Source organism: Aaosphaeria arxii, assembly GCF_010015735.1.
Source record: "Aaosphaeria arxii CBS 175.79 unplaced genomic scaffold BU24scaffold_1, whole genome shotgun sequence".
Classification (NCBI taxonomy): Eukaryota; Fungi; Ascomycota; class Dothideomycetes; order Pleosporales; genus Aaosphaeria; species Aaosphaeria arxii.
In genome coordinates, this window is record NW_022983474.1 from 4,484,396 (window position 1) to 4,503,580 (window position 19,185).

Consider the following 19,185-nt stretch of genomic DNA (forward strand, 5'->3'; position numbering starts at 1 on the left):
CGTCCCTTCCCTTTTTAGGTGCAGGCGTTCACGTTCACATGTGCGTGCATAACTAAACGCCATCCAATGTCTTCGCTGCATCTTGCATAAGTTCGGATCAATTAACTTTGAATTCATGGAGTTATTGCACTTGTTCCTCGTTCAATCTCTTGTCTTTCCATCCCTCGTGCGTTCGGTTGCCAGTGTCGAGTACCCCACTGATCGTCGGTGAAACGCAGGGATCACGTTTCGGCGCCATTCCCCTCAAGACGCGGCGTCTCCCTCGCTTCGGGGGGCCATTCGTGACCCTTAAGGAGATTCCCCGTCGCAGGGGTTTTTGAAGATGGATACACTCATGACTGAAGTATTCACACAGCCGCGGGCTACAGGGGCCACGCCCGTGCCGACTACGCTGCAGCGTCAGCCTTCCTTCTCCTCTTTCCCCCCTTCTAGGTCCCCGTCGTCGTTGTCCACCCGCAATGACCATAAGAAAGGTCGCTCCCCGCAGCCACCAATGTTGCGAGAGGACGACGGATCTTTGAGATCCTCAGACAATTCCTCTGCCTTATCACAGCGAATTTCCAATCCCAAACCCTCGACAAGACTCCGATCGCAATACCCCGCCGATTCTCTCGAGAGCCATGTCGAGTACATCCTGGTTGCTTCGTTCGATATTGACCGCGGGTCGGTCATGGAACACCAATACCCAGGCCCGATCAGTGGAGATGAGACCATGCTAGCAGAGCTCATGTTGCCTGATCAAGCCCATGTGCGCAGCCAGGATTGGACCATTTTCTTTCTACATAAAGACACAACCACCGAGGAAGAGGAAAAGGAAGCCCGAAGAGAGCGAAGGAGGAAACGTAGACGCAGAAAGGAAGGGTTGGGGGAGGAAGATGATGCAACTGTTGGTGCTGAGGAGAACGACCAGGAAGAGGATGACGATTACGGCGACGATACGGACACGGATAGTGACGAGGGTGACGACGCCGATGGCCCACCTCTGGTCTACGTATTGAATTTGGTGAACACGAAGCAGGACAACACTGTAAAAAGGTACTGTCTCAATTGGCTTCAGACTGAACATTGACTAATTTGGCATAGAGGTGCTATCGTGAAAGCCATGGCGATCTGTACCCGACATTCCTTCCTCCATATCTACAAGCCGTTGTTGTTGCTGGCCCTCGAAGAATATTTCAGAGCGCCCATTCTGGAGACGCTGGCGTCTCTTTACGAAGCACTTAATGCCATGGATCTGTCTTTGCTCCCGAAATTATCGACTCTAGAGACGTTCGTCTTACAGGCAAGCGATGCAAAAGACATGTTCCTAGAGAAATTCCACCAGATGATAGAGCAGCGTAAGGCCAATGACGCAGAACGAGCTTCGTTACCATCGGCGATATCAAGCGCATCGGATCCCAAGAAGAAAGTGTACGCACCACCACGCGACACGCATGAGTTTGAATCCAAAGTCAATTACAATGGCATCCCTGTTCCAATCAAAGTCCCTACGGCTTTGAGCGCAGAGACTGTGGGCGATTTCTCGCTGATCAAGCTGATTCAAACCTTTTCGACGCCTCACTCGACACAACCTCAACCATTCGCGCTCCATGCACACCTGACAACTAGTGGTGCCTATACCCATCCAATCATTGTGCTTGTCAACGCCCTCTTGACTCAGAAGCGCATTATCTTCTTAGGGCATAACAGGCCTTCAAGTGAAGTCGCGGAAGCGGTCCTTGGAGCCTGCGCACTTGCATCAGGTGGATTGTTACGGGGTTTTGTGCGGCATGCCTTCCCATATACCGATCTAACCAAGATTGATGATCTGCTGAAAGTACCCGGCTTCATTGCCGGCGTTACCAATCCAGCATTTGCATTAAAACACGAATGGTGGGACGTGCTTTGTGATCTTCCGACTGGTCGGATCAAGATCAGCAACCGCATCGAGAGCGCACCGACCACTGACGGTCTCGTATACTTCCAGCAGCAAGGTATTCCAGTAACAAACGTGAACGGCTCGCAACCTGGATCCGAGAGCAAGAATGGTGTGGATACGACTGGAGATTCTCAATTCATGGAGGGGCTTCTACAAAGCATTGCAAATCGCCATGGAGAAAATGCCATTCGTGCAAAATGGCGATCATGGATTATGAAGTTCACGCGCATCGCTGCTGCCTTTGAGGAGACGGTGTATGGGGCTTCTGCGCTCTACATTGGCTCGCACGAAACGGATGTAGGAGCATATGGAGTCTCAGGGCATGGCTTCGTATGGCCAGATGAAGGTTCACGGTTGAGGGAATTGGCAGCAAATGTACACAGGGTCGAAGGATGGAGGAGTACACGCTCGTACTACAGCTTTGTTCAAGATCTTGCGAGACGGTGGGACAAGCGACCCGTGCGAGGTATTGACCTTCACCACCAGCACGATCGCTTACGTTGCCTCAAGCTTTCGCACGAGCAGAGTGCTGCCATCTACCTCGCTCTAGCTCGCGCCGTCGAAGAAGCTGGCACGCCGAATCCATCGAGTTCGGACGTAGATCTACCCTCAGCAGCATCGCAGTCGCTGACAATCGCGAACGATCCCGACCGTAAACCAGGGGAACAACTACAGTACGACACAATCCTTCAGCTGCTTTCTGTGGTTCCCGAAAGCAATAGCGGTCTCTTCTACTTAGCGCTGGGATTATTCCATCCAAGACAAGATGTGCGCATTGCTGTCGTTGGACTGTTGGAGAGGATCATGGAACATCCTGCTGGACGTCACTTCTGGGCTACGCTGGGCAGATTCGCCAAACTTGCATTCTTTAGAGTCAAGAGGGAGGAGGTAGGTCATTTAAAATGATGGAGAAAGGAGACGTCGTTATGTTTTTATGTGTCATGCCACATCTCGCATTTATTGTTTAGGAGCATCGGCATTTATATGAGCGCTTGTTGTTAGCGAAGTATTGCCTGGAAAGATATCGATCATCAGGATGCAATGAAGCCTTCCCACTACCGACGTCTCTTGACCAACTTGCACGAGCATCTTTCTTGATGATTATTCATGGATATTCGCTTTTGATCACGCATAGGGAAAGGGGTGGGCAAGTATGTTTTTGGTTATCGTAACTTCGTTACTGTTGATTTGGGGTATCTACTCGCAACACAAAACTAACAATATCGCACCAGTGAAAAGAAAAAAAAGTATTAACATGGAGCCGCAGGGGGGAAAACCGAAATGTCCAACGCCATTATATCCCGTAATTCCAAAGAGCAAATTACACGATTAGCCAGTAACGATCCTCCAAAACGCCTCTAGATGGTAGGTAGGAAACCAACAAACAGAAGACGAACAAGAAAACCCATGACTCCATCAAACAAAGAAAAATTCCTCACCACCTGGATCCTTTGAGTGGCCTCCACTCGTCAGTCTTCGTCCTCTTAATCCTCCTGAACTGCTCAGTCTTCTCCTCGAACCTGGGCTCGTCCCAGAAATCATCGCCCATGACCCTCGACCTCTCCTTCCTCTGCCAATCGACGCCAACCCACTTCTCCTTTGTCCTGAACAACTCGCCGGGCCAGTGCATCATCTTGCTGGAGTTGGAGCGCGAGAGGCTCGGGCGGCTGAATGTAGCCTTGACCTTCAAGCGGAACTCTCGCTCGCGGTTGCGCTCGTCATCGTCGTCGCTGTCCCTAGCTGGCGACGAAGAGCGGTACTTGTGGCTGGTGTACTTGTAGCGGTGACGGTGGTTATGTTCGTGCAGATCCTCGTAGTCATTGTCGCTGTCGTAGCGGCGGTGGCTGTCGTTGTGCGCGTGCTTGGACGGTGACCAGATGTTGTACTTCTCGATCTGGTTCGGTGCGCGGATCGTCAGGGCACGTGAGGTTGTGTTTGGGATGTTGTTGTATGGGTAGTCGTCAAACTCGTCGTCATCGTACATGTCAAGGCGCTGACGCTTGGAGTTCTGGCGGACGAGTGTACGGTTGAAGAGGGAATCGTCGTAGAGCGGGCGCTCACGCTCACGCTCGTGGGTGTGGTTGTAGCGAACGTAGGGCATCGTGAATGGTCCTGATTGGCTGCTCGCTTATTCGATGGTTGGGAACTGGGTGAATTGGGGATTTATCGGACTATGTACGATAAAGCACAAAGTGGATGTTTGTGTATTTGGGATGTGCAGTAGTTGTTGTTGTTGTATGTTGATTCTGATGGATGAGGGGAATAGGAAGATGAATAAAGATGTCTATAGGATTTATAGAGATTGAACACCTGGTGTTTCACTTGCCTTGAGAACAGACAGACACCTTTGTCCTAAGCTTTCCATGACCCAAAAAGGCTTCGCCTCGTGAGTGCATGACGTTTAAATCCAACATCACTGGTCAAAGCCACAAACTGTGGCTGGTTTGCTGTGGCTGAAGACCTGTGATTGGCCACGGTCGCATCCGATGCCTGAAAGGGAAGGGTGGGATGCCTTAAGATGGCACTGAAGGGTGACAAACCCATGAGGCTGTGAAAGCGCTTCTGCTCGCCGGTGATATCACGACCTTGTGACAAACCGGCGGGGTCATGAAGGACGGTTCATGCAAGCTGAAAGTCTGCCGCCACTACAAGGCAATGATGGTAGAATGACTGGATACGAGAGCTTTCGGCCCCTTGATGCACACCACTCGGCTTCGCAAGCGCGAATCGCCCGCAATGCAGGTACACAGTCAAGGAACAGTGAGTTGATGCCTTCGCGGATGTGCATCTTTTCTTTCAAAGATGGCTGCGACCGCGCCGGTCAAGTGCAAATTTTTCGCTGTTGTCTCACACAACTATGGTGGGTGACGAGGCCTGGAATCATGTGCCTCAGTTACCGGCCACCGTCAAAAACTATTCTCGCTCCTGACCCATGTGCCAGGCCCACAAGGAGGAGTCAACTGTAGTGTAGTGTAGGTAGAAGGGCGCGATGAAAGGCGCAACAAGCTTCTCGGGAACACAAAGCCTGTCCATCGACTCTCCAAAGAGCGTGTAAGGTGTCGGGCTGCCAGGTTTTCTCCCCACCAAACTTGACATTATGGGTGCCAGGCAGTTGATTACGAACGCGCGCCTTTCGAGGTATAATTTCTAGGACTTCCCAGGAGGGTGATCACTATAGGCATCCTTCAAAAAATTTGATTGTGGAGGCTGTGATGTTTGGTGGTATATTGGTATTGCTTTGTCAACCTGAAACATCTCTTCGCAAACAAACATTCAGGCCTCCGCACTCCAGTTTGCCACATGAGAGGGTAAGAAAGAGGCAAGAATGGATGTCACTCATTCTGCCTTGTCCAGATCATGTTGCGCAAGTGTAACTGTTCAACCAGAGGAGGATGTTGACACATTAGCCTTGACGTTGTGGAACACGTGGATCGGAGAAGAGCGTACGTCGCTGGTGTATTTTGTGGAAAAGAAAAGATGGAGAGGTGACTTGAATGATGACTGAAGGGAACTGCGCGGACAAGGAGACGAGAACTGGAATACTTGAGCCTCTTCACCACTATTTCTTGTGCATTAAGGGAAACTGCCTTCCGATCTCAACTGAACTGACTCTAGTTGAACTACTCGGGGCTTGTCAATTAGACATAAGCTTCTCGGCTCCGACGTTTCGATGTGATGATTTTGAGAATTGTCAACGTACTGGGCATCGAACGCCCAGTATATTGTTAGGTACCTCGTGTCTTTTTCGACGCCTGCGGTAGTTATGCCAGCACATCCGGGTGCATAATGGAATTGCGTTCGGGTAGCGGAGCGTACCAACCAGAGAAATTTGTATCATGTCACACCCAGGCGGACCACAACAGACCTTGTACACAGTAGACAGATTCTTGGTTTCATCTTGGTGAGGGGTTAGGAGGTGGAGAGTTGATGAAAAGGGTAATGCGTGCGAAACTTCAGGTGCAAGGCATGGCACTAGACATGCCTCGGCTTCGTCTCGTCTCACGGTGACCTGATTGGAGATTCATAATTCTCTCCTCTCCACTCAAACATCAGACATCTCCTCATTTAATTGATTGAGGACAACAGACTTCATCTGTCTGTTGCAAAGACTTGAATCGTTGGTACTTAATTTGATCCGTACCCACCGGATCTGTGCATATCCTCAGTAGAAATGCAATGTAAGTTTATCGTGTCAGCCACTTTACACCAGCTATATCCCCACAAACCCATCTTTTGTGGGTCTCAGCCTTATCCAGCATTTGCAAGCCTTACTCCGTCGCAATGTCGCAGCAATTCAGCTGTGTTAGATTTGGATTAGGGCTCAAAACAATTGCTGATACCATCCCCTAGCTCTATCCTACGCTATCCCAGCTGCTGCTGCTGGATTGGCCTATCTCAATGCGCGCCATGCACTGAGATATGACTGGAACATCATCTCTAATTTGACTGCTATGAATATAGCTGGGTTTTTTCATGAACGTCGGGGCAATCTCAATCTCTTCTATGTGCTCGAGAAGCATGCACAATCCAGTCGAGGAAACCATCCTTGGCTGATCTTCAACGGACGCAGTTGGACATATAGGGAGGGATATGATGTTGTCCTCAAATATGGAACTTGGTTCAAGAGCAAGGGTGTACAAAGTGAGGAAATCGTCGCTATGGATTTTGTCAATTCGGATACGTTCATATGGGTTTGGTTCGGCCTCTGGAGCATTGGCGCTAAACCGGCATTTATCAACTACAATCTTACCGAAGCACCACTCATCCATACCATCAAAACATCGAATGCGAGACTCGTCCTGGTAGATGAGAACGGACGGGGCAAATTCTCACGGGAGATATTGGAAGCCCACGGCTTTAAATCCCGGCCAGCCGAAGTGTCCGATCTCCATGGCAGTCCGGCCAAGTACTCTTATCAGCCCGAGGGTTCCCAAGAACGCGAGATCGAAATCATATCATTCGACAAGAATCTGGGTGACCACATTCTTTCTCTTGAACCTATCCGGCAACCGGACTCCGAGCGTGGAGACCAGAAAAGAAAGAACATGGCCATGTTGATCTACACATCTGGAACCACCGGGCTGCCCAAACCGGCTGTCATGGCGTGGGGCAAGGCAAACCTCGGTGCAAGATTCGTTGCAGGCTTCATTCCCCTGAAGAAAACGGACATCATGTACACTTCCATGCCTCTGTATCATTCATCTGCGGCCGTGCTTTGCGTATGTGCGTCATTGCAAGCAGGCAGCACCGTAGCACTTGGTACGAAGTTCAGTCATAAGAAGTTCTGGCCAGAAGTCCGCGATTCCAAGGCGACAATCATCCAGTATGTTGGCGAAACCTTGCGCTACCTGCTCTCTGCGCCAAAGAGTATCCACGACAAGGATCATAACGTGCGCCTCGCATTCGGCAATGGTCTGCGCCCAGATGTCTGGGAGCCATTCAAGGAGAGGTTCGGAGTCGAAACGGTCTTGGAGATTTACGCTGCTACCGAAAGCCCAAGCGGATTTTGGAATAAATCTTCGAATACGTTTAGCTCTGGTGCTATAGGGCGCAATGGAACGGTTGCTGCTCTACTCATGGGGGCAAGCCTTGCGCTTGTAAGGATGGATCCGAATGCAGAGACTCCAGAGCCCTTGCGAGACCCAGACACGGGCCTTTGTCAACTTGCAGATAATGACGAGCCCGGCGAACTGATGTACAAGCTGGACCCAGCTGACATTTCTCAAAAGTTCCAAGGTTACTACGGCAATGATAAAGCGACAAACTCGAAGATTGCGAGAGACATTAGAGTGAAGGGAGATGCGTACTTCCGGACCGGTGACCTGCTCAGACGGGATGCGGAGAACAGGTGGTGGTGGGTCGACCGTTTGGGGGACACTTTCCGCTGGAAGTCAGAGAACGTTAGTACCGCTGAGGTTGCTGGCATCGTGGGTACTCACGGTGCAATTGACGAAGCGAATGTATACGGAGTCCTGGTACCGCGACATGACGGACGCGCAGGCTGCGCGGCTGTTGTGATCAAAGATGGCATCCCCAGCCCTGATACTATGCGAAGCCTTGCAGAGCATGTGAAAAAGTCACTGCCTTCTTTCGCGGTGCCGCTATTCATTAGAGTCACTAAGGCGATGCATACAACCGGAACTAACAAGCAACAGAAACATCTCCTCCAAAAGGATGGTATTGATGTGGATGCTATTGCTGGAACTGGTGATTCCCTGTACTGGTTGAGAGATGGATCGTATGTGCCGTTCACGCCAAACGACCTCGAGAGCATTCAAGGAGGTGGGGTCAAGTTGTGATCTGGCAAATTCTCCATGTGTATAGTTTCTTGCATGATAGCGTGTTATCCAATCGTTGGGCGTTTGGCGCTGCTACGCCGTTTTCTTGGATCCATCCATCTTTATCGCGTGCCCTTGCAGAATGTCGGAGTTAACGGTGCAGTTTGGAATTTGCCGATTCGGAGGAGCTCAAGGTAAGGCAGCAATGTGTTTCAGCCAGAGCGTAATACTGAATTTGATGGATCGCACATGGAAATGTGCTGGATGTTGTACTTGTACTGGCTCGGATGCGAATGCGAGAGCCGACATGTCCGACTGCAAGTACTGTGCAGTGTGTGTACATAGTCGTTGCTCGTACTCGGGATAAGGCTGAAAATCTCACGAATGAGCGAAACCCCTTCTTTTAATGTACAAGTAGGCACCGAAACTTAAGCGCAAGGGTTTTTTGTGCGAAGCATTCCTTGTTGATGCTTAGTTGCACTCTGGAGTAAGCCACATGGTGCCCAATGTTGACGATTTACAAGGTATCTCACACGATACTGCGTATGTACAGGAGTTGTTGAAGGCAGCCCGTTGCTCGGCTCGCGCTTTCACTAACGCCGACCAGGCCGTGCTCTAGGCTGAACGTCCACGATCTTTCATCGCCGTCGAATCATTTGCTTTCGCTTAACCTACTTGTAAGATGGGATCAAGGCGAAGTAACTATTTATGTGCGAAAGGGGTCCTCGCAGACAATCGGTGTATTCGTGTCGCACAATGTTAACGCCGAAGATATTAGGATCGTATTGAGTAGGGCGTTTCGTACACAGTTTATATAAGAACTAGAACATGCCCCCCTAGCAGAATCAGATAAGAGTTCGACAATCATAATATTATCTCAGGTCAGGACTTCGACTTGAATTAAAGTCTTTTACAGCTTCCCTCCTTTGCGTTTCGTTTCACTTGTTCTCCCCACTCTGCGTCACTCCTCGCCTGCCATGGCAAACCCTACGAGCTCTGCGCCGTCCTTCGAAGACTCCATACAATATAAGGCAGGGAGCGAAATGGAACAAAGCGATTTGGAACAACAGGTGGCCATGCCGGAGAAGAATGGAGATTTAGAGGAGAAGCCAGCACCGGAAGTTATCAGCCCATATCATCCCAGTCAATTCCCTGATGGGGGCCGCGCCGCATGGCTTTGCCTTCTAGGAGTATGTTTATTCATTGGATACTGTATACCATGAACTACTCGCTAACTTGCACCGTAGTCCTTTTGCTGCTTGTTCTGTTCATTCGGATGGATCAACTGCGTGGGCGTCTGGCAAAACTACTACCAGACTCACCAACTTCGCGAATACTCCCCCAGCACCGTCGCCTGGATATCCTCGTGTGAGATCTTCGTCATGTTCGTTCCCGGTCCGATCGTCGGTTTCGTCTTCGACAACTACGGTCCTAAGCCATTACTCTTTTTCGGGACTTTCTTCCATGTTTTCGGAATCATGATGACAAGCCTTTGCACAGAGTACTGGCATTTCATCTTAGCTCAGGGAATCTGTTCTCCTTTAGGACTCAACTGTATCTTCAATGCTGGAACTAATACCATCACCACTTGGTTCTTCAAAAAGAGGGGTGCAGCGTTCGGCATGATGGCTGCTGGGTCGGGATTGGGTGGCATCATCTTCCCAATTATGGTTTCTCATCTGATTCCAAAAGTGGGTTTTGGCTGGGCCATGAGAATCTGCGCTTTCTTGATCCTTGGTCTGCTCATTATCGCCATTCTAACTGTCACGTCCCGTCTTCCACCAAGACCTCGAGCGTTCGAACTGAGAGTTTTCGCGGAACCCTTCAAAGACCTCCGTTTCAATCTAATTGCGGTCTCATCTTTCTTCTTCTTCCTTGGACTGTTCATTCCCATCAACTTCATCGAAGTGCAAGCTATGGCAAATGGAATGTCGTCCTATCTGGCTAGCTACCTCCTAGCCGTGCTCAACGCTGGAAGGTATGTATATCCTTGCTTGATGCTTGATGATTCGTTTCGCTAACCTGACTCCAGTATCTTTGGTCGAATCATTCCAGGTATACTTGCAGACAAATTCGGCCGCTTCAACATGCAACTCATCATGGCCTTCTTTGCTTCTATTATCGTTCTGGGCCTTGCCCTTCCCGCTTCGTCCAACCCCGCGTTCATCGTATTCGCAGCCCTTTATGGCTTCGCATCTGGTGCCTACGTCTCACTCGCCCCCGCCCAAATGGCATACATCTCCAAGGTAGAAGAGATCGGCATTCGCCTTGGCGTGATGTTCTCCTGTGTGTCCTTCGCTGGATTGGCTGGTTCTCCCATCGCAGGAGCGATCCTGGCCGCTGACAATGGAAGCTTCACTGGCTTGAACGTTTTTGCTGGAGTAATGATGATAACTGGCGCTATTCTCTTCACTTTGACCAGAATGTATCTTGCAAACTGGAAGGTGATAATGAGAATCTAAAAGTTTTCCTTCTTCTCCCAAGATCTTTTCTTTTTGTTAGGTAGATTCTCACCTCTTTAGTCTTTGTAATCTATATACTTATTAGACCTAGCAATACAGCTTCTTGATGGTCGCTGCCTCTGGCCGCCGCTTGTAACCTACCTGCCCACTGCAGCTCTTCGGCTGACGATGATGTGTCTCGTCGTAGCAGACGTCTTCTCAGCGTCATTGTAGCCAACGTTGTTGCCCACAAATCTCCTCGTGCCTGAAGAATGTGGCACCCGCTTCGCAACCTTCGATCAAGGGCTGAGCGTCTTCGCCATAAGGGCAAGATTTGACTATGGCTGCAACCGCCTCATTCCTAGCAGCAGTTCACAGCATCAAAATCGGCATTACCACCATGGGCATGGTTCGCCTAAGCTCTATTTATCATGTAATCAATTCCTTGAATCTTAACACCCACACGATGGAGTGATCGACGCACACACCTGAGTAAGAGACTTCAACGGCAAGCAACGATGGTAATTGACAGACTTTGGGTCTCACACCTTAGTGAATGTTTGATTTCGAGCAAGAACAAGAACAAGGTTCGGCAACTTTACGTATCGTTTGCCCTCTACCATCGCAACGGAAACTGCCAGCGTGTGACACTGACCAATTTGCACATTCTCATCAGCCGTAACGGCGAGCTGCCTGACGATGAAGAGCTTGACCAATGATTGCCCAGAGTAGGCGCTGAATAGATTATTAGCGATGCTCCTTGGATGGAAAAAGCAAAACCCACCTCGTCGGGATTCCCACTTGATCCGAAGCCGTTCTGCGCATGGTCTAACAGTCTCGTTCGGAGGCCAGGACGGGCTGCGAAGTAAATCGTTTTTTCTGTTCCATCGGTGGTTTTTACGACTAGTATCGCGTGGCCATTGTTGTGGATGGTTACTGCGTACCTATCCAGGTATGGTTTTTGGCAAGTCCCGGACTGTGTATGCCCTTCGTTGATGAACCCCAAAACGCAAACGCGCATACCTTGGCATGCTGTGCCACCGTTGGCGATGCGATGCGATTGTTTGTCAACTTCGCTCAAAGACGCTGCTCTTTCCGCCATGAAATTTTGCTCATCATCCTTTCGCGATCATCCAGCTGACTCTCAATAGCCTCAGGCCTCAACCCTGAGTCCTTGCGCACTATTGCTTTCATTCAATACGCTCCTCTAGCCGACGGTATCTCTTCACAGACCATGCAATCCCCGTCTTCCCCTCTCGCCACCACTGGACCAAGGGCGAAGGAGGACGCCGGGGTTTCCAGCAACGTACCAAACGGAACTTCGCTCCCTGATGGCGTAAAGAACCACGATCCCTCGACCCACGAAGGCCCTCGACGCGACTCGGGTACTGTCGAGGATTGCTCATTGAATGCAATCGTGGCTGCCGCTGAATTTATTGAAAAAAATTCGGCTGACGATAGTGGCCAACGCTCGTCGTCCAGTAGAAATGGCACTGCCCTGAAGCGGAAACTATCTTCGTATGAACCGGAAGACTTGCAGGAACAGTCCAGCGACCAAATTCTTACCAAGGAAGTACTAGGACCTTGGTTGACGAACCTCATCCAAAGTGCAAGGGAGCTTACCAATCGGCCACACGGCAGCACTCTCACAATGAGTCCTAGTCTTGACAAGACAAAACAAACTACCAGGAAGAGGTTTCCTGATCACGGGATGAGAGAAATTCTCCCTGGCCTAGTTCTTGGAGACATGCCAGCCTCAATATGCCCAGAAATGCTCCGAGAATATCATATCAATAGTATCGTTTCGCTCTGCCATGAGCAACGTGGTTGGAGATCAGCAATGATAAGAGCAGAGAAGCCACCTGACCGTAATATATTTATCCAATGTCAAAACTCATTGACTCTGGACCTCCTGGTTTACATGAGCGATATCTGCGACTTTATCGATCAAATGGCCCCTCCAGCCTTGCAGCTATCCCCCTGTCCATTTTTTTCCGCTCTACCGCCCTCACATTCGATACTAGTGCATTGTGAAGCTGGACGATCGCGTTCGCCATGCATCATTCTTGCTTATCTCATGCGAAAGTACTCCATGAGTTACAAAGATGCTGTAGGGTTTACCGAAATAAAGCAAAAAGTTGAGCCAGAAAATCCCAACCTTGCGCGACAACTTCAAATCTGGGAGGAGGTCGGGTACAACGTATGGGAGGATGAGAAGAGAACGATCCCCAAAGCGCCGTATCAAGAATATCTAGATGATCGAGCGCGCTTACTGAACGGGGAACCGGACCTAGACGCAGTTAGAAATGCCTTAAACGCTCGACACTCGCCCTATCCGATCGGGCCAAAGTTTGAGCCACCATATTGCTGCAAAATGGACTACGATTGCTCCTGCAAAAAGTTACGAAGACGCCTAATGGTAGGCAGGACATAACGTCCCAATCCTCTCTCCTGTCACTGTTGTAAATTGCTGCGGTGACTTCTGCTAGAAGCTGCCCCATCACTCGTCAAGTGTTTGAACATTATTAGCATGGAAGGTGTTCCAGGTACCGTATCAGGTTTTGCTGTCATGTTTTGCATCATCATAAGAAATACAACAATTATTAGGCGGATGTTTTTTTTTGCTGATCTCGATGTCCTCGGTGACAAATTGCAAACAGCGCTGACCAATGTATCCCGCATCCGCCATTTCAGCGAGGAGAGTCGTGATAACAGTCCATGCTATCTTTAGTTTAAAACAGACGCATAGCCCTACGTTTGTCTCAGCTTTCATTTTATCCCCTGTTAAATCCTCTGAAATCTTCGCGCTATTGGACTGCCCGAGGCCGAACCTCCTGTGTCCGGATTCGGTTAGCGTACGTTAGCTGATTCATGGTGAAAATCCGTCGTACATTGCTTCGTACATCAACTCCGCTTCAACCCACCCGTCTGAGTCCTCTCGCAGTCCTCGCGTTCCTTGGACTGACTGTTACATGGCAGGTTAAGTGACTGATTGCCAGAGTCAAGAGTATACAAATCCTCCTAACCAAACCACCCACACGGGACCATGACCCTACATGCCGCCTTGTAGCTTGGACAGCCAGCGACAGCACATTACTGCAACCACTGAAAAGCTTCGTGGGATCTAATGCACTTGGTACGAGCGACATACGATAATTAAAAACAATTACCCAATCGTTGTACGCTTGGAATCGTACGCAGAGAATTTGGATCCTAGATTGGCACTTTAGGCCCATCAACACTATGCCCAAAGCACGCTCTACTTGCACGCGGTGTAGCCAACGTCGGCAAAAGTGCAATAGGGAGACGCCCTGCTCAAGGTAGGTAGAAACATGATCAGAATTCAGATGAGGCATGTGAATTCGAAGGAGACGCTGACCCTGTGCCCCCAGATGCGTGAAGAACAATGAGGCACACCTCTGCACCACAGAGTGGCGCCATGGATACGATCCAAGTGTCCATCGCAAGTACCCAAGGAAGAGTACACCTTCTGTTTCGGGATCTGCTACAGGCAATAATGAATCTGATATGCTTGACCCAGTTGGCCAGGATCTGCCAATCAATCCCATCAACGATCAGGGTGTGGCGGCCCATAACCGACTCCAGTCCACCGTTGACCGGACTCGTCTGCATCCCCACTCCACAAGTTCTAATCAATCTCAAGATGTCACACCAGCACCTGCTGAGAACATTGACTTCATTACCTTTGGAAGATCGGAATTCACGGACATAAGCATCGCGTCACTACTCACCTCTAAAGGTTCATATGTTCGACATAAGGCACTGATGGAACAGGCTTTGGGCCAAGATCAGGGCCCCGGCAAACAAGCTGATGTAGATGGACTGGTTGGAGGATTCTCTCCAGCCGCTCGGGCTGTTGAGGCATATCACATCCAGTCATTAGTACCTGCTAAAGAGCAGGTGCTGCAAATGGTCAAGTATCATGAGGATTATATGTATGTTCCCTTAGCTGTACTGTGTACATGCACTCCCGTGCCTGGTAGTCATCAGTCCACTGGTGGTCGAGATGCTGTACATGATATACCAGTGACGACTTGTGATTCTAACGTTTGTCTGTAGGCTCTACTGGACCGGCGGGATCTACCACGGCCCCAACTTCTATAAGAGTGTACTCGCTGCATACGGACAGTCAAACACTATGAATCTCTCAAGCCTAGATTGGCGATGGACGGCTTTACTTTTCTCTATCATGACATCTACTATCATTGCATGTCCAGATAGAATATCCGCTACATGGGGCTATCCTTCCCATGAGAAGCTTCGGCTGGCGAAACAGTGGGGTAATGCTACCATAGCGTGCCTCAATCTGGGCGATTATGCCTCAAAACATCACATCTATTCTGTACAAGCAATCATTAACATGCATTGCTCGGAGCATCTCATCGGAGCAACGAAGGAGTGGGCAGTCTATCAAAGCGGTGCCGTCACCATCGCGAGAGGACTGAATCTGCACAGGTATGTCGAATGGATTTCACTAGAGTATGAGATCTGATCCGCCTAGACTTGGCCCGCATCCCGATGATAACAAGCGCAACTTGACGCCAGAGCAGAAGGAATCACTATTGCAACGCGAAATGGGTCGCCGGATCTGGTGTTCGCTCGTGTCTCAGGATTGGATATGCTCAACCTCGCAAGGCTATTACACCATTCAGCAGAAGCACTTTACGTCGACAAACCCGAGGCATTACAACGACGACACCATGGAGCCTATCCTGAACGGTGATCCCCCTGTCCCGACTCATGTTAATGTCATGCTGAACGAAGTGTCTCGTGTCATCATTCAGCACCAAGATGATATGCTTGCGGCGCCGGATCAAGCAAGCCGATACAGGGTTGTTCTAGAGTACGATGGCAAATTGAGGGCCTTGCTCACTGGTCAGACTCCATACTCAATCTCGAGACGCACACCGATAAAGCCGACGTGGCCCAAATGGGTCGCCTGGGCCAGGAGGCTTCACCGTGCATCCATTAGCCACAAGCTGATCATGGTTCACCAAGCCTTCCTGAACCCGAGCTTCAAATCACCACAATATACATATTCGCGCTGGGCATGTGCTACAGCTGCGAAGCAAGTCATCGAAGAGATGACGGTCGAACGTGACCCTGAAGAGCCACAGTGGTGGGTTGAACACGTACGTCCAAGTGCCTAGAGATTCATTCCCCACGCTAACTGGTGTTTAGGCATTTGTAGTGACAGCTGGTATATGTTTGGCTCTCGACGTCTTCCACCGACCTGACACCGATTCTGAAGTCGGAGATTATCTGTCTTGGGTCGAGAGGGCCAGCAAGAGCCTAGAGCAATGGCCGAACAGCTCCGTTGCCGTCCATGGCATTCGCCTCTTGACATCTCTCGTACAGGAGTACCACAAGAAAACCGAAGCATCTAGGCCCCATCGTCCGGCCTCAAATTCATATCAACCCTTGCCTCACGTCGTACCGTCTGCACCCGTTCAACCAGTGGCCACCGAATCGGCACAAATGCCGACGCCTGATACTGAAGGCAGTTTACCCACCGATGGTTGGGCGATACCTTCCGTCACGGACATCGACATGGAAGGATTCGAGGACCTCATGGACACGCTGCCTCTTGAGGCCGGCATAGACAACAATCTGTTCTTCGAAAGCATGCAGTCTCTGACGAACACTTATGCTTTGTAACCATCACACCAGGTTGTGCAGATTCCTCCTGACTTCCTCGGTCCGTCCAGGCATTGGACAAGATGAGGACCACGCTTTAACATCTCCACTAAACATACATACCAGCGAGGACTCTATGATCATTATCGGTGACACTTCCACTATGGTCATTTGATGATCCCTCACAAGTGGTAATGAGAGACGAATATTATTCCAAGAGAGGAAACACCGTCAACACTGAAAGTGTCCGGATATTCTCAAGCGCCACAACGCCTACAAACCGTCGAATATTACACCGGAAGAGCCAACACCAATCGCTGAATCCGTTTGTATATGCTCTGTACTTGTATACTATGTAATCGTTCCAGATTGGACTTCCTCACACCGGTCACGTCGTTATTTGTTTGTCATAAAGTGTATAACAGTGTACATTAATTAGAAACGACATGTAATGAAACCAACGTAATGATTTAAGACTTAAACCACCGACTACAAGTCCTCTATGTGAAAAATACAACCTCAGTGTTCCTTGAACAAATGTTGTGTCTGCGCGACACCACGTGACTTCGCGATAGTTCGCAAGAAACGAAAAAAAACGGATCCGCCGCGGAGAGTAATGTCCCGCGTTCTCCCACCTCCTCCACTTCCGGCGCGAAACACTCGACCATGAGAGAACATTCGACACGATCGCATGAACCGATTACCGCCGCACCTGGCCTGAGAATGCCAAGCGAATGCCAGGATGTCCTTATTCGGCGGTGATACCTCCAGGTCCGCTTCACCATACGAAAGCTCCAGATCCGAATCTCTGGTACCGCCAGAGTCGTCGCCGCCGCCGCGTCGAGTTGTGCTGTCCCCGCCTAGCGGCCAGACGTCGCAGCAAGATGCGCAGTACGATCCCACGCTGTACTCGAATACCTTCGCGGACGAGATAGGCGACGATCTAGAGGATCTTGACTACGAAGATGACGATAACGAACGCAATGATCACAGCGATGACGACAGCGACGACGACAACGAAAGTCACAGAGTCCAACGGCGGAACCGGTTCAAGGGAAACCCGTCGACGTGGAGGAAGCACACGGAAGACGCGAGACAGATAGCAGCGTCGTTGGACAGAATCCAAGCGGCGGACCTATCGGCACATCTTTACAATGCGCATGCACTCAAGTCATGGGCGAGATTGCCGGATCAGCGCCTCAAGGATGTGAAGGAATGGCACCAGAAAGAATCGTGGATTAAGAAGGGGAAGGCATTGGAATTCACAGATGCGGCTGGAGAGAGGCAGATTGAGGTCGTTCCTAGGAAGCGATGGACCGCTTGGCCTCTGGCACCGCATAGGATGGACGAGAGTTCCAATCGTGCAGGGTTAGGGCTGGAGCAGGATGACTCGGGTGCTGCGGCTGGAGACGAACTCAGAGAGGAGATGCTCGCAACATTCTTGCGGATCGCTAAAGAGAACTGGGTCCGCAGGAATCAAGCGCATCTATCGTCCATTGTGGACACTGCTGAGGGTGGTTCCAGCAAGCTTGCCAATCGGTTGAAGAGACTGCGATCGGAGGAATCGATGTCTACTGAAGCGTACGATACTGCAGCTACGGACTCAGATGTCGAGATGCCCGATAACAACACCCCCCAAGACGACAAGGACCGCATCGAAGGCGACCCAGATACGGCGACAGCAACAGCGAGCGGTAACAAACGCCGTGGTCCAAAGCAACAACAACGGTCCGTCCGCGCAGCCATACTAGCCGACGACGATAAAGCCCGTCGGCTGCTCAACTCGACCATCAACTACACGCTGACCCGCTTAGACGGCGTCGCCGCGGCCATTCGCCGCTCACGAATGAACCACTTCGGAAGAGGAGCCTACTCAGACACGTCCGGGAGCGAATTCACCTCGGACGCAGAGTCCACAGCCGCAGAGTCAGACCGACGACGATCATCAAGCCGGACGAGATCGAAATCAACCACGAAACCCAACAAGCCACGCTCGCAGAAAAAGCTCCCTCGAAAAGAAGCCGCCACCAACGACTCCCCCTCCCCCTCCTCCTCCTCCGCCGCCGCCCCCTCTGACACCGAACAAACCCAATCCCACCCTCCCACCGACCTTGAATCCAAGGAGCGGACACCTCGCACCACCAACCCCCCCTACCACCGCCCCCACCGCGGCAGCAGCACCGAATCCTCCCTCCCACCGGGCGGCGGCGACGCCCCCTCAGGAGGCCAAGCAGGCCTCATGGACTGGAGCGAAGTCCTCGCCACGGCATCGATGACCGGGGGCTGGCCCGCCGGCGCCCTGTCCCGCACCGCGCAGCGCTGCGCCGCCCTCTTCGGAGAAACCATTTCCTTCCGCGTCTTTGACGAAGGCCTCCCGGCGTCAAAGCCTTTGCCTCCGCCTGTACGCTATACGCCCTCGACCATCGCCGCAGCGGATATGATCGCAGCCGTGGAGGCGCAGACACCGGCTAGGCGTCCGTACTTCGAGGCCGGGACCCTGCGGTGTCCGCATGTTGACTGTCGCGCACACGAGAAGGATCACGATATCCCGTATCGTGTTGTTGAGCACGTGAAGAGGGCCCACGGGTACGATCCGAGGACGAATGACTCGGACAATGAAGATAGGAAGGTTGGTGGGGTGCACAAGGATGGGTTTTTGCAGCCCATCACGCTAAAGAGGGGATGGTTGAGTTCAGGGAAGGCGAAGGCGAAGGATGGTGTCGAGGAGGCTTCTGTAAGGCGGACAAGGAGTGGAGGTGGGAACGGGAAAGCTGAGGCCGACGCAGAGGATTGAGGTTGGGAGCTAAGTTTTCAGAGATGCTGCTGCTGCTGCTGAATGACGGTATTGGCCGGGAAACTTACAACGAACAGGTTGATAGATTCATCGAGG

At 50.9% G+C, this 19,185-nt stretch overlaps 7 protein-coding genes across 7 annotated transcripts; 6 read left to right on the top strand and 1 right to left on the bottom strand.

The window, feature by feature from the left end:
• Window positions 1-493: 493 nt before the first annotated feature.
• Window positions 494-2,824, top strand: BU24DRAFT_339774 (spindle pole body interacting protein; the record flags this gene model as incomplete). Its single annotated transcript, XM_033523200.1, has 2 exons — window positions 494-1,035; window positions 1,084-2,824. 2 exons carry the CDS (start codon window positions 494-496, stop codon window positions 2,822-2,824), a joined length of 2,283 nt encoding a protein of 760 aa, XP_033390331.1.
• A 236-nt stretch (window positions 2,825-3,060) lies between these two features.
• On the bottom strand, window positions 3,061-4,279 carry BU24DRAFT_35027 (uncharacterized protein). The gene has a single exon (XM_033523637.1). The coding sequence runs from the start codon at window positions 4,017-4,019 to the stop codon at window positions 3,354-3,356; it is 666 nt and encodes a 221-aa protein (XP_033390332.1). The 5' UTR covers window positions 4,020-4,279; the 3' UTR covers window positions 3,061-3,353.
• A 1,702-nt stretch (window positions 4,280-5,981) lies between these two features.
• On the top strand, window positions 5,982-8,273 carry BU24DRAFT_417636 (acetyl-CoA synthetase-like protein). The gene is made up of 2 exons (XM_033526770.1): window positions 5,982-6,096; window positions 6,269-8,273. Exons 1-2 carry the CDS (start codon window positions 6,090-6,092, stop codon window positions 8,215-8,217), a joined length of 1,956 nt encoding a protein of 651 aa, XP_033390333.1. The 5' UTR covers window positions 5,982-6,089; the 3' UTR covers window positions 8,218-8,273.
• Window positions 8,274-9,272: 999 nt separating this feature from the next.
• Window positions 9,273-10,658, top strand: BU24DRAFT_339235 (MFS general substrate transporter; the record flags this gene model as incomplete). The annotated part of the gene is made up of 3 exons (XM_033523168.1): window positions 9,273-9,386; window positions 9,444-10,174; window positions 10,229-10,658. The coding sequence occupies 3 exons, from the start codon at window positions 9,273-9,275 to the stop codon at window positions 10,656-10,658; spliced, it is 1,275 nt and encodes a 424-aa protein (XP_033390334.1).
• Window positions 10,659-11,715: 1,057 nt separating this feature from the next.
• Window positions 11,716-13,225, top strand: BU24DRAFT_417638 (phosphatases II). Its single transcript, XM_033526771.1, has one exon. It carries the CDS (start codon window positions 11,872-11,874, stop codon window positions 13,069-13,071), a length of 1,200 nt encoding a protein of 399 aa, XP_033390335.1. The 5' UTR covers window positions 11,716-11,871; the 3' UTR covers window positions 13,072-13,225.
• Window positions 13,226-13,459: 234 nt separating this feature from the next.
• On the top strand, window positions 13,460-16,757 carry BU24DRAFT_362964 (uncharacterized protein). The gene is made up of 5 exons (XM_033524194.1): window positions 13,460-13,957; window positions 14,030-14,593; window positions 14,718-15,113; window positions 15,160-15,790; window positions 15,840-16,757. The coding sequence occupies exons 1-5, from the start codon at window positions 13,881-13,883 to the stop codon at window positions 16,314-16,316; spliced, it is 2,145 nt and encodes a 714-aa protein (XP_033390336.1). The 5' UTR covers window positions 13,460-13,880; the 3' UTR covers window positions 16,317-16,757.
• A 280-nt stretch (window positions 16,758-17,037) lies between these two features.
• On the top strand, window positions 17,038-19,089 carry BU24DRAFT_438850 (uncharacterized protein; the record flags this gene model as incomplete). The annotated part of the gene is made up of 2 exons (XM_033530272.1): window positions 17,038-17,186; window positions 17,289-19,089. 2 exons carry the CDS (start codon window positions 17,038-17,040, stop codon window positions 19,087-19,089), a joined length of 1,950 nt encoding a protein of 649 aa, XP_033390337.1.
• Between the last annotated feature and the right edge of the window lie 96 nt (window positions 19,090-19,185).

Excerpts from the sequence above, each read along its gene's own strand:
- BU24DRAFT_35027 (XM_033523637.1), bottom strand. The coding sequence starts at position 4,019 with ATGCCCTACGTTCGCTACAACCACACCCACGAGCGTGAGCGTGAGCGC.
- BU24DRAFT_417638 (XM_033526771.1), top strand. The coding sequence starts at position 11,872 with ATGCAATCCCCGTCTTCCCCTCTCGCCACCACTGGACCAAGGGCGAAG.
- BU24DRAFT_362964 (XM_033524194.1), top strand. The coding sequence starts at position 13,881 with ATGCCCAAAGCACGCTCTACTTGCACGCGGTGTAGCCAACGTCGGCAA. Across the intron at positions 13,958-14,029 it reads AGGGAGACGCCCTGCTCAAG|ATGCGTGAAGAACAATGAGG; the intron begins GTAGGTAGAAAC and ends CTGTGCCCCCAG. Across the intron at positions 15,114-15,159 it reads AGAGGACTGAATCTGCACAG|ACTTGGCCCGCATCCCGATG; the intron begins GTATGTCGAATG and ends TGATCCGCCTAG.